At 39.5% G+C, this 12,495-nt stretch overlaps 3 protein-coding genes and 1 long non-coding RNA gene across 6 annotated transcripts; 2 read left to right on the top strand and 2 right to left on the bottom strand.

Moving 5' to 3' along the window:
• Positions 1–44: 44 nt before the first annotated feature.
• mrpl43 (mitochondrial ribosomal protein L43) lies at positions 45–1,588 on the bottom strand. The gene is made up of 3 exons (XM_027140509.2): positions 1,290–1,588; positions 561–667; positions 45–449 (listed from the first exon to the last, which is right to left on the bottom strand). Exons 1-3 carry the CDS (start codon positions 1,418–1,420, stop codon positions 241–243), a joined length of 447 nt encoding a protein of 148 aa, XP_026996310.1. The 5' UTR covers positions 1,421–1,588; the 3' UTR covers positions 45–240.
• A 342-nt stretch (positions 1,589–1,930) lies between these two features.
• twnk (twinkle mtDNA helicase) lies at positions 1,931–6,331 on the top strand. Of its 2 annotated transcripts, none has more exons than XM_027140353.2 (5): positions 1,931–3,615; positions 3,705–3,945; positions 4,124–4,231; positions 4,546–4,687; positions 5,819–6,331. In XM_027140353.2, exons 1-5 carry the CDS (start codon positions 2,247–2,249, stop codon positions 6,143–6,145), a joined length of 2,187 nt encoding a protein of 728 aa, XP_026996154.1. In that variant the 5' UTR covers positions 1,931–2,246; the 3' UTR covers positions 6,146–6,331. The 2 variants fall into 2 exon arrangements, with proteins under 2 accessions (XP_026996154.1, XP_026996155.1); XM_027140354.2 differs by having other exon boundaries at positions 2,847–2,951.
• Positions 6,332–7,576: 1,245 nt separating this feature from the next.
• Positions 7,577–10,693, top strand: galk1 (galactokinase 1). 2 transcript variants are annotated; one of them, XM_047817632.1, is made up of 7 exons: positions 7,577–7,904; positions 8,868–8,987; positions 9,182–9,317; positions 9,451–9,632; positions 9,749–9,899; positions 10,173–10,335; positions 10,407–10,693. In XM_047817632.1, exons 1-7 carry the CDS (start codon positions 7,736–7,738, stop codon positions 10,479–10,481), a joined length of 996 nt encoding a protein of 331 aa, XP_047673588.1. In that variant the 5' UTR covers positions 7,577–7,735; the 3' UTR covers positions 10,482–10,693. The 2 variants fall into 2 exon arrangements, with proteins under 2 accessions (XP_047673588.1, XP_047673589.1); XM_047817633.1 differs by having other exon boundaries at positions 7,790–7,904; positions 8,796–8,987.
• Positions 9,205–12,443, bottom strand: LOC113638940. The gene is made up of 3 exons (XR_003439713.2): positions 12,305–12,443; positions 9,435–9,625; positions 9,205–9,347 (listed from the first exon to the last, which is right to left on the bottom strand). It is a non-coding gene; the product is annotated as an uncharacterized LOC113638940 (long non-coding RNA).
• Positions 12,444–12,495: the final 52 nt, after the last annotated feature.

The raw sequence follows: 12,495 nt of genomic DNA, 5'->3' as shown, positions 1-12,495 counted from the left end.
TCCCAGGACAATACATTTTGAGATAACCAAGAACAGGCTAATAGTGGAGTTAATCCACCTTTATTCACTGTTAAATGTACAGTCAATTTTCAAATACCGTGCACCCATACACAATTTTAAGTAAGCAATGCTTTCTACATTATATAACATCATCATTGAACGTGTTTCATTCATGTGGTAATTTGTAAGATGTCAAAAAAAGTCAGTGCAGAGAAAGTAGAAATAGATGTTGACAAGTCTTCATTTCGGCTGTGGACCAACAGGCTTTGTGCTCGGCGGCCGGTTTGTGAACGGATGCCATTGGCCTTGTATACTCGGGCTGTCTGTGTGGAAAGGCTTTCGGATGCGGATGATGTCCAGGCCAGACTGATTAGCCATTTTAGTAATCAGCTCAGCAATCTGTTGTGAGGTTTTATTGGTGACAAGCTCTTGCTTCACATTACCATTGACTGCAAAAAGAGAAGAGGTGATTAAGCCTAATATTTTGTTCCAAAATTATAGCTGCCATTGCTGCCAGTAATACACAGTTTTAATATATCAAAAAGTTCAAGCCTGCTTACGATATTCAGCAACAATTTTGGGAATTCTGCATGACTCGGGAGAGACATAGATGACAATTCCTGGGTTCTTTTTAGCAAAGTCAACCACACCGTCCTCAATAAACTCCCTGTCAGAAAAAAATTAACATTTTTGTGCATAAAAAGACTGCCACTACTTTCTGTATTTACACTTTATCAGGCAAATCGACCTAGTATTTAGGCTCACTGATCATTTTCTGAGGTTTATCCACAACTTTGTGGGTGTACAATTTGTGACTGATGCCTATGCTATACACATTTTCATCCCCTCGAGCATCTCCTCCAACAGTAAGAGACCTCATAGGAGCACCAATGACCAGATATTATTCAGGGTAATGAGCGTATTTCTGTGAAATGCTTCAATGGGGATGTTGTAGCCTAGTGTTTAAAACGTTGGATTACTGATCAGAAGGCGGTGAGTTCTAATCCCACGTCCACCAAACTGTCACTGTTGGGCCCCTAAACAAGGCCCTTAAACATCAATTGCTCAGCTGTATAAATGACATAAATGTAAGTCTGCATAAGGGCGTCTGCTAAATGCCACAAGTGTAAATGGTTGTTTGTTTGTTTGTATACAAAACAACACTCCGTGATTGTATAACTGCAGTGTGTATGTTTACTTACCCAACACAACAGTCAGTGAGAATAGATACAAGGTTATATAATCACAATACACTGGTAATATCGCCCTGTGTGTATTTAATCACCTACCTGACCCCTAAGGAACTCTGTCCGTTTTTAGAGAAGTTAAGAGACACACGTTTCAGCTGACACACGTATCGACCGACTCCGTTCTGCAGAACACTTTGTAAAAAACGACTAGAAGTGCCTCGGGCAGTCATGGCCACTTCCGGAGTCTAATAAAATATTAAGCATTCAAATACCCAGATGAGAACCTAATATACAATTGAGCTATACAGTAATACACGTCTTAAGGACACCGTCCTAACACATGCGTCCAAACTACCAAAGCACCGGTGCGACGTTTATTGTCCACCGGGTAGAAATGACACAAGATCCACTTTCACAATGTGTTTTAATTAGTTAAATATATAAATATACAAATAATATTATACTTTACATTTGTATAGGAAGAAAGAAATATTAATCTAAAATGCAACAAAAATAATGAAACATTTAAAAAAAAGAGGAATCCTAACGTCTGGTTATGTATTTCACACGGACTTATTTTGGAAGGTGAACACCCAAGGTCGTTTTCGTCCACTTGTATTCTGGCAAAATCCGGTCTTCTGTGCTACGATTGGCTAGCAGATGATCTTCTAGAGTTATCTCATCCTATGAAGTGTATGAAGCAGTCCGCATTAGCCAATCCTGATACAGGAGGCGGGGTTTGTCCGAATACGGGTGGGAAACGTATAATGTTATAGGACGCGTGCTTGAACGGTATTTGGCGCGCGCCATGCGTGCAGTGTTTTAATGTTGTCATTTGAAGGAGAGGAAAAAAAAGTCTGAATGTTTATTCTGGACTATAAACTGTAAAATAAACTTGTAATAGTCGTGGAGGATTTCAGGTCACCTAAATGGCTGAACAGCAGGATGCACAGGTACCGTTAGCTGCCTGTTAATACACTTATGTTGTTCATCATGCCAAAAAAACACGTCCTCGATTATTTCTGTTGCCGATCCGTTATCGTGAAGTAGCAGTAAATGTGTGCGAGGCATTTAGTGAGGAGGACAGTCTGCCTCTTACAAGGGCTACCTCTTGGACTGTACCATCATCCGGTCCTGAGATGCATCACCTATGTTCAGGTGCACAGCTCTCTGGTGCACAGCTCTCACTATCCTTACTGGAGACCTTCTTGGTGTCACCTCCATAGAGCGTCAAAGCCCACAGCGTGCTTTAATTCCTCCAGAACATTAAAAAGAGATGCAAAGTTTTCAATAGACATTCCTGTCCATCCCATTACAGTCACAGACATCAAGCAGTATCTGAGGTCCAAGGAAATTTCCTTTCACGATGGTTATAGCTGCTTACATGCCAGCAGTATTTTTGTAGAGCCAAAATCACAACTCCAGGAAGGAGCTGGAAAAGACAGCTACACAATGTTTATTGATAAAATAACTGGGCAATTTCTCTGTAAAGAGACTCTAGTAGAGGGAAGCTGGGAAGACCTGCAGGACTGTCTGGAGGTGATGCAGAAAGAGGGACAAACTTCGATCAACCCGGATGTTTTGTTGCGCTACTCAGAGAGCGTGGAGGAACAGGGGCAGAGGGAGACGGAACTGAAGGAGGTGCACAGGATTTGGAGCAGCTCTCTGACACTCACAGATCTTCTCGAAGAGGATCTGCAGCTTATCAAAACTATGTTCCAGACCAGTAAGCTCAACAACTCAACACTGAAGAAGTTTGGGGTGAGATTCTTTAAGCCAACTAAAAGTCTTGTGTTTCCCTGGTTTAGTGGGCATGACTTAAGCCTCCGAGGCATAAAGCTGCTGTCTGCTGCCACTAAAGATGATGGCCAAGTGGTTTATACGGAAGTTAGTATTCCTAAATTATCCAACTACTTCAACCTCTTTGGCCTTCCCCTAGTAGGAAGGAAGGAAACAGAGATGGTACTCACAGGAAGTGAGATTGACTGTATGGCGGTGAGTCAGGCCACTGGCCTGCCTGCATTAGCCTTACCACGGGGAGTCAGTTGTCTGCCTCCGGTACTTCTTCCTTACCTTGAGCAGTTCAGGAAGGTCACACTGTGGCTGGGAGGGGATATACATGCTTGGGAGGCTTCAAAAATGTTTTCAAAGAAACTAGGATTGAAACGCTGTTCTCTTGTGCGGCCAGGAGAATTTCAGCCGTGTCCTAATGAGGCGTTAATAAAAGGCAGGAACCTTGCACGAATAGTTAAGGCATCCATCCCTGCGGCCCATAAGTCTATAGTGTCCTTTAAGCAGCTCAGGGATGATGTTTTTGGAGAGCTGTCCAACGTAGAGCAGGTGGCAGGAATAAAGTGGTGCCGGTTTCCCGAGCTCAATCGAATCCTTAAAGGCCATCGGAAGGGGGAGCTTACAGTATTCACAGGTACACCATCAAATCAATTAGAGCTGTAATTGCTATGCAACATTATGCTGTGTAATTAACTACTAATCTGAATTTTTTTATATTTGCAGGTCCCACTGGCAGTGGGAAGACCACATTCATCAGTGAGTATGCCCTTGACCTGTGTATGCAGGGAGTAAACACACTGTGGGGCAGCTTTGAGATCAAAAACGTACGTTTGGCCAAAATCATCCTGACGCAGTTTGCTATGCAGAGATTGGAGGAAAACTTGGAGCAGTACGACTACTGGGCTGACAAGTTTGAGGAGCTTCCACTCTACTTTATGACTTTTCATGGACAACAGAATGTTAAGTAAGTCAATATTGTATAGAATTTGAAGGATCAAAACATTTTCTAAAACATTGAACAACTGCCATAGTTACTAGTGCATTGCATGTGATATTTAAAACAGAGCTGCACTATATTAGACATGTCTCATGAATATGACCTGAATTGTGACATTTCACTTCTAATCTAATTTTGTCAATAGGACAGTGCTTGACACCATGCAACATGCTGTTTACCTCTATGACATCAGTCACGTGATCATCGACAATCTGCAGTTTATGATGGGGCAGGAGAACCAGTCTCTGGACAAGTGAGACAAATTACATTTTTATCTCATTTTATACAACTGAGCCAACTGGGGGTCAAGGGCCTTGTTCAGGAGCCCAGCAGTGGCAGCCTGGTCGACCTAGGATTCGAACTCACAACCTTCTGATTGGAAGGCCAACACCTTAACCACTTTTAAGCATTAATTGCGTAAAATAATGCCTTTAAGCATTAATTGTTTTCTTTATTGATTTATTTATATGTTTATTTGTTTTTATTTCAGTAGTCATTGTTAAGGCTATGACCTCTGCTTTAAACTGTATAGTTTGTTATAATGGTGAAATTTGTTCCTTTAACCAGGTTTGCAGTACAAGACAACATTATTGGAGCTTTCAGAAAATTTGCAACCAACAGTAGTTGTCATGTGACCCTGATCATCCATCCAAGAAAAGAAGAAGATGACAAGGAACTTCAGACAGCATCTATTTTTGGCACAGCAAAGGTTAGTACATCAGTATGAATGTCCCTTTCACTATAATGTATTAGGACTATAACATATTTCTGTGTGTTAATGTGTTATTAATTTTGTGGGAGATATTACATTCACAACCATCACGTTCATCTACCATATAGGTGCATCTTGTGGGCATATAATTAATAATGGTAGCCCATCTGGTGCTATGCACAATTTCTCAGTCCCATTTAAACTTGTCAGTAGTAAGACGTTCTTAAGACCTTTGTTTAACAGACGTTGTTTAGAGCAGTGGTCCCCAACTCCGTGGACCAAATGGTACCGGGCCGCCCAAGGAACATTATATTATTTCCATTTTATTTACTGTGGTGTATTTCTCTCGGGTTTGTGCGACTTTCCATGGACGAGAGGTTAACCGGGAGCTGAGAGACGTCACCTAAAGCCGCACCAATACCGCGCATGCGCAAAATATCATGATATCGGGGCGGTTTTAGGTGACGTCTGGAGCTGAGCGGCTGCAAGCGGCAGTGGTGTTGTAGCTTTGGTGGAGAGAGAAGGTGTGTATCGCTCTTCTCTCTGTTCACCGGTACTTTCTCATGTTTAACAGTGCTTGGTGTATGTGTATATTGTGTTTGCTCAAATTTAACCCACAAATTAGCAAAAATGAGCACGAAACAGACGTCGTTAGAAAGTTTGAAACTCTGCCGGTGTTCTGGATTAAAGTCATGGCGGAATACCCTGAGATTGCCACCACAGCACTTAAATCCCTATTGCCATTTCCGACATGCTATCTGTGTGAAGCAGGGTTTTCTGCAGTGACGGCAACCAAAACAAAACAACGGATTAAACTGAACATAAGCAACACACTTTGGGTGTCATTGTCTCCTATTTCCCCAGATGAACTAATGAAAAATAAAAAATTTTAATTTAATTGTATAGCCGCCACCCCCAGCCGGCCGCGGTAAAATGATCAAACATTGACCGGTCCGTGGCGAAAAAAGGTTGGGGACCACTGGTTTAGAGGATGGTTACAGTAGTGACAAATTGTACATAGCAGCAGATAGATTGCAGTTATTAAATGTAAACCAACATGAATTAAAATGTAAACAAAAATTCTGTGATGCTTGACGATACACAATTGTGTTCTTTTTCTACCCTCAGGCTAGTCAGGAGGCTGACAATGTGCTCATCCTTCAGGAGAAAAAGCTTGTTACCTGTCCTGGACGCAGATCCTTGCAGGTGGCCAAGAACCGCTTTGACGGAGATGTGGGGATTTTCCCTTTGGAGTTCAACAAGTCTTCACTTACTTTTTCAGCCCCAGTAAAGAGCAAGCAAAAACTGCGCAAGGTCAAAGTGGACAATGCTGAGACCTCAGAGACTGAAGTCAAGGAGAAAAATGAGAAAGTCTCAAAGTCTACAAAAGAACCTAAAACCCCCAAAACACTGAAGCAGTCATCAACCAGAAAGAATGAAATGAAAGGAGAATGAAGAAGCAATCGTTAAAAAAAAGTGAATGTTGCAATGCAAATCTGAATTTTTGAGCTCAGCTATCAGACAAATTGTCATCTGGTAAATGTTCACTTTTTTTTTGCTATTGAATTGGCATACAGTGAATTGCAACGGTTTAGAAAGTAATCTGGATGTATTGAATCAAATACAAGTCTGTCATTAATAGATGGATGTTCATCATTTTTGTTACGTGTATGTTTTACATTTAAAACCAGCTCAATTACTTTAAAATAACATAAAGAGAATCATTCTTTTGGAGCATGTTTGAGAATAGACTGAAACTAGGTATATATCTTGCCAAGATAATGTGAATACACAATTCTAAAGTGCAGGTTTAATAATAGAGATTATAGTTCTCTTTATATTCTGTGGCATATTTGTGATCAATATCTTCAAATTAAAACAAACTAAGTAAAAAAGTGCAATACATTAATAAGTATTAAACAAAATGAATGGAAATGTTCAGAACTTGCTTTAAAACATTTAGACCTCCATCTACTCATTATGTTGGCTTGTAGAAGCTAACATTCATTCATTTTCTACCGCTTATCCGAACTTCTCGGGTCATGGGGAGCCTGTGCGGGGAGCCTATCTCAGGCGTCATCGGGCATCAAGGCAGGATACACCCTGGACGGAGTGCCAACCCATCACAGGGCACACACACAAGCCAACATTCTGTTTTGTTTATTCTTCTTACACAAAAATTTATCAAGAGTAACTCCTCCTAGGGCTTTCGAGCCGCATGCACCAAAATTGGATATGTTGTAGACGCTGGTCTGAAGTTTATTGTTTTCCAAGCGACCCGAGTTCCCGGTTGTCATGGTACCGGGTCTCAAAGTGGCCTTTTTTGCCATAGACACCCATTATAAACTTTGGCGGTTTATAACTCGTCAAGCTTTCTACACCAAACCTGTCCAGCTTCTTCAGGGTGATACTCTGGACAAAGGTTTAAATTGGTGTACCGACTGGCCTTTCGGTTTTCCCGCAGCACCGCCCCCAAAACATGCTAAATAAATAAAAAAAAACTTTCCACAACATTGACATGTGACGTATCAAAACACTCAGAACAACGAGGAGATGTTCCTCACGGGTATTCGGATGGCGGCGCGTGACGTCACATGCAGCCCCGCCCCCAAAATAAAAAATAGTCCCACAATGGACATGTGACGTATCAAAGCACTCAGCACAATGAGGGGAATTGCGTCACGGGTATTCGGACGGCGTCACATGACGGCAAATGCAACCCCGCCCCCAAACGTAAAACTTCCTACAAAATGGACACGTGACATAAAAACATGAGGTGAATTTTGCGTCACGTGTATTCGGCTGACGTCACACGCTCATATCCAAAGTTTTTGGCACCCTAGCATACCGACCTTTGGGAATACGTGCTTTTGTGCACTATGCATCCACTACAGGCTCTTCAAACACTTTAATTAAGCATGATGTAGATTAAAAGACTGGGATTATTACTGTATTACTGCCTTGTTTAGATATAACATGAACACCCATGTAAGCTTGAATTGTTTTTTTCTGAAATGATCACAGGCTTTGCACCTGGTAACAGTAATGGTGGGCAGCAGCATCTCTGGCCAGAGCTGTTCTGTTGTAACCATTGCAGAATGTGCAGATGAGCCAAGGAGAGTGGACTTTAATCTACCAACAGATAGAGTGCCTCTGACAGGAGGACAGCCTGCCTGGGCCAGTTATGTTAAAGGCGTGGTGCAACACTACAGAGGTAATGCAATATGGATATGCGTTACGTCTGTATATGCATATCCATACTGTCCATACTGTATATGCATATCCATACTGTCCATACTGTATATGCATATCCATACTGTCCATACTGTATACGCATATCCATACTGTCCATACTGTATATGCATATCCATACTGTCCATACTGTATATGCATATCCATACTGTCCATATTGTATATGCATATCCATACTATCCATACTGTATATGCATATTTATATTGTCCATACTGTATATGCGTATTTATATTGTCCATACTGTATATGCGTATACATACTGTCCATACTGTATACTGTATGCATATCCATGCTGTCCATACTGTATATACATATCCATATTGTCCATACTGTGTATGCATATTTATATTGTCCATATTGTATATGTATATCCATACTGTCCATGCATATCCATACTGTATATGCATATCCATACTGTCCATACTGTATATGCATGTCCATACTGTATATGCATATCCATACTGTATGCATATCCATATTGTCCATACTGTATATGCATATCCATATAACATGCAGTAAATAATGGTTGAAGCATAATTCACGGACGATTAGTTGTAAATTTCTTTTATTATCTCATATGCACAACTAATCGTCCGTGAATTATGCTTCAACCATTCTTTACTGCATGTTATATGGATGTGCATATCCATATTGTCCATACTGTATATGCATATCCAAGAATGGTTGAAGCATAGGCAAGAATGGTTGAAGCATAATTCACGGACGATTAGTTGAAACGGACAATGTCTTTTGTCATCTTCAACACTTGCATTAACGTTTCTACATCATTTTATTATGAAATAGTTTGACATAATTATGACATATTTTATGTCATCATTTCCTGACAAAAAGTCAAGCCTGTTTTCAGAAGAAATGGATTGCAAAACTAAAAGATGCTGATCATGTCATTGGGTTTATGCACAGCTCAGCCCCTGCCTGCATTTAAAGCTGTAATAGCCAGCAGTGTCCCACTGGGGGGTGGACTGTCAAGCTCTGCTTCACTTGAAGTGGCAGTGTACACCTTCCTCCAGCAGCTGTGTCCAGGTAGGAAAAAATGACATTTGATTGATTTAAAATGAAACATTTTCTGCACACATCAGTCATTTGCCTAAAGTTAATTTGCATCAACATGTGTAGATTTAGTGATACCAGCAAAGTTGAGGGTTTACGGTCGAGCGCAATGCAGATGATTGCCTAAACATTAACTTAATGAAACAAAAAAACTGTGTCTTCAACAGATGATGGGGATAAAATAGCAAAGGCACTAGCATGCCAGAAGGCAGAGCATACTCATGCTGGAGTACCCTGTGGTATTATGGACCAGTTTATTTCAGTGCTAGGCAAAGAGGGCCATGCGTTGCTTATTGACTGCAGGTAGATTCTCCAGATGCTATTTTCTATTTTCTGTCAAAAACAAAAAAAAAATGGCAATATTAGTTATACATTTATACTGATTTTTTTTTAGGTAAATTCATTAACTAAATTCATTACTTCTGATCCATCTCAGATCATTGGAGGCCACTGCTGTTCCCCTGGCTGATCCCGGTCTGGTCATCCTTATCACAAATTCCAATGTGAAGCATGCACTGACGGGAAGTGAGTATCCCAGCAGACGAAAACAGTGTGAGGAGGCAGCATCCATTATGGGCAAGAGCAGTCTAAGGGATGCCACATTGCAAGATCTAGAAGGTAAGAATTATTCAAAAATTAGATCTTAAAGCATACATTTTCTCCAAAAGCCTGGTTTCAGCCGACTGTGTAGGTTTGCAATTTCAGATAACGTTCACCCGTTTGCCCATTTGTAGATGCTAAAGACCGATTGGACAGTGTAACATATAGACGAGTATATCATGTGATCGAAGAGACTGAGCGTACGGCAAAGGCAGCTGAGGCTCTTAAAAGAGGAGCTTATCAAGAGTTTGGAAAGCTAATGTTGGAGAGCCACAATTCCCTCAGGTAATGTATATCCATACCATAACATACAGAAAAAGTCTAACTGCAAAAAAAACTAGAAGTTAATTCAATATGACCATTTTAAGTAATGTAGAAACTTGTCCCTTGATTTTTAAGAGGTTAATTAATAAAGAAATAATTTTTCCACAATAATTTCAACAAACTAAAGTTCTATTCGGTGGGGAAAAGGCATAAATATTTTTTCAAAATCAAATTTGTTCAAAGTCTGCTGTTGGACAGCATAGTTTGAGTTCAGAAAATCATGTCTCCTTCTAGAGATCTTTATGAGGTTAGCTGTCCAGAGCTGGATGTGCTGGTAACTGCAGCAATGGAGGTTGATGGAGTTTTTGGGAGTCGCATGACTGGAGGAGGGTTTGGTGGATGTACAGTTTCCCTGCTTCAGTCTGATGCCACTGAAAGAACTATGAAGCATATAAAGGTATATGGCAATTTAGATTGCATTTACAATATGACACTAGTTTTTAACTGATATCCTGTTTTTCCTTTCAGGAGAGATATAGCGGATGCCCAACCTTTTACATAACTACCCCATCAGATGGAGCTCGGGTCCTCAAGTGCATTTAATGAGTATCAATAATCAAAATTCAAAGTGAAATAATCAAAATAAGTCAAAATGGTATTTCACTTATGAATGAATTCAATTTTAATCATTGGTCATTATTCCTAAAGGGAAATTCTTATCAATGTCATTTTTAAAAAACTTTTTAAGTTTTTCAATTAAAATGAGAACAGAGTATGCATTTTTAACTGTTTTAAATAAAAGACAATTGTTCACATCTTGTTTTGAATATGTACCATCAATAACCCACTCAAAGATCACAATCAGGGCTGCGTATTGACCAGACTGCTCATTTATGTGTGCTTGTAAGTATTCCTCGATAGCAACATTCAGTACTGTGTGATATAGTGTAATGTAAGTCTAGTATGCGGTGTCGTATAAATGGACACGACAACAAGAAATGACCCTGATCTGGACGTACAATATGTGGACAAATGTTTGTGAATACCTGACCATCATACAGTATCTACCTGTGGGCCTTTCCAAAACTGTTGCCACAAATTTAGAAGCACGTAATTTAATAATTTATCATGTACGAGTGTGATGGTCAGGTGTCTACAGTCCTTTAGCCATGTGGTGAATTTCATAATTCAGTTAAAGCAATGCAGTCAGCAAAATGCTCTTCACACAATTACATCTATGTGTAATTTATCCCATCTTATCTACCTACTGGTATTCCTTAGGGGGTTGGAGGAAACCACTGAAACCAAGAGGAAATTATATAATTAGGACAATCTGGGACCCTGGAGCTGTGAGGCAGCTATGCATTTATAATTTTCCTATAACAGTATAGTCCGTTTATATTTATTTATTTATTTATTTATTTACTTACTTACTTACTTACTTACATATTTATTCAGAAGTTGGGTTTAATTAAGAGGCAAAATCATGAATTATGTGCACTTAATCAACTTAAAATAAAAAATCTAATCGCGCCTCTCTAGCAAATGCACATCAACACCATCTTGATACATTCTATTCCATATAGGCTTTGTCCACATGGTGGAGGCAGAAACACAAGGTTACTTGAGAAGTGATTAGCCAAGGAGTGGGCAATAGGCAGTCTTTTTAGGCTTTTGTACAAACATTTATTTAGTATTTGTACTCAGACACTGGTTCCTCTTTAACAAATCTATCATATGAAAGCTGATATGCAGATATGCTACAGAAAGATAAAGATACATGACTGCAGGGTAACACTCATTTTGCCCAAGTGCTCATTTTCTTACAGTAGCTGTTAAGGATTTACAATTGTTTAATTTGCTTCCCAATTTAAATTAGATTCAAAACGAAATACAGCAAACTTTAATTTTCAAATGATGCATGGACAAAAAAAAAAACAAGAAAATCTTACGGGCCTCGTAAAAGTTTCAGTAATTCAAAATGTTAAATTCTGGAAATCTTGAATAGAGTTAGGTGAATCATCTCTGAACTTTCAGATGGAATCCATAGTGCAAAATTCACTATGAGAAATCCTATTTTCTAGTTAGAAAATACACTTAAATTACATTGTTAAATATAACATCATAATTCCCAAACTTTGAACATACCATGGAGCACCATTAATCCCATTAAGTGATGGGGGGAAAAAAAATCTAAATATACTAAAAGAAATTAGAAAAAATATACTAATAAAATATACTATTTTTTTTTTCCAAAAGTGATTGGAAAAAAAATTCTAAATATGCTAGAAAAAAATGTTAAACAAAAAGTAATAAGCAAGAAACATCTTTAGCAGGTCTGCAAAAAAAAAATTATAACTTATTTTATCTGATATCTTTGTTTTTTCTTTCTTTTTTCCAGTTTGCATTTTGAACACTTTACTTACCTTTTGTCCTCCCCCAGTTGGACAAACATTAGGCACAAACATAACAACATACAGTACTACTGGACTATGGACCTGATGTAGTAGTGCGCCACCACTGGTGGAGCAGCTCCACATTAGTAGCAGGAGGTAGACCGGCCATAGAGGTTACACTTTCCCGGAAGTAGATATACAGGGCGGAGCCAGAGCTGGAG

Source organism: Tachysurus fulvidraco, chromosome 8 (genome assembly GCF_022655615.1).
Source record: "Tachysurus fulvidraco isolate hzauxx_2018 chromosome 8, HZAU_PFXX_2.0, whole genome shotgun sequence".
In the NCBI taxonomy this organism is placed as follows: domain Eukaryota; kingdom Metazoa; phylum Chordata; class Actinopteri; order Siluriformes; family Bagridae; genus Tachysurus; species Tachysurus fulvidraco.
Note: the sequence above shows the minus strand (reverse complement) of the source record. Positions and strands in the feature narration are given on the sequence as shown.

Coding starts and splice junctions, on each gene's coding strand:
- mrpl43 (XM_027140509.2), bottom strand. CDS start 1,420: ATGACTGCCCGAGGCACTTCTAGTCGTTTTTTACAAAGTGTTCTGCAG. Junction 668..1,289: donor CAGAGTTCCTTAGGGGTCAG/GTAGGTGATTAA, acceptor TTTTTCTGACAG/GGAGTTTATTGAGGACGGTG. Junction 450..560: donor CAAAATTGTTGCTGAATATC/GTAAGCAGGCTT, acceptor CTCTTTTTGCAG/TCAATGGTAATGTGAAGCAA.
- galk1 (XM_047817632.1), top strand. CDS start 7,736: ATGGTGGGCAGCAGCATCTCTGGCCAGAGCTGTTCTGTTGTAACCATT. Junction 7,905..8,867: donor CGTGGTGCAACACTACAGAG/GTAATGCAATAT, acceptor GTTTATGCACAG/CTCAGCCCCTGCCTGCATTT. Junction 8,988..9,181: donor CCTCCAGCAGCTGTGTCCAG/GTAGGAAAAAAT, acceptor TGTCTTCAACAG/ATGATGGGGATAAAATAGCA.
- twnk (XM_027140353.2), top strand. CDS start 2,247: ATGTGTGCGAGGCATTTAGTGAGGAGGACAGTCTGCCTCTTACAAGGG. Junction 3,616..3,704: donor GGAGCTTACAGTATTCACAG/GTACACCATCAA, acceptor TTATATTTGCAG/GTCCCACTGGCAGTGGGAAG. Junction 4,232..4,545: donor GAGAACCAGTCTCTGGACAA/GTGAGACAAATT, acceptor TCCTTTAACCAG/GTTTGCAGTACAAGACAACA.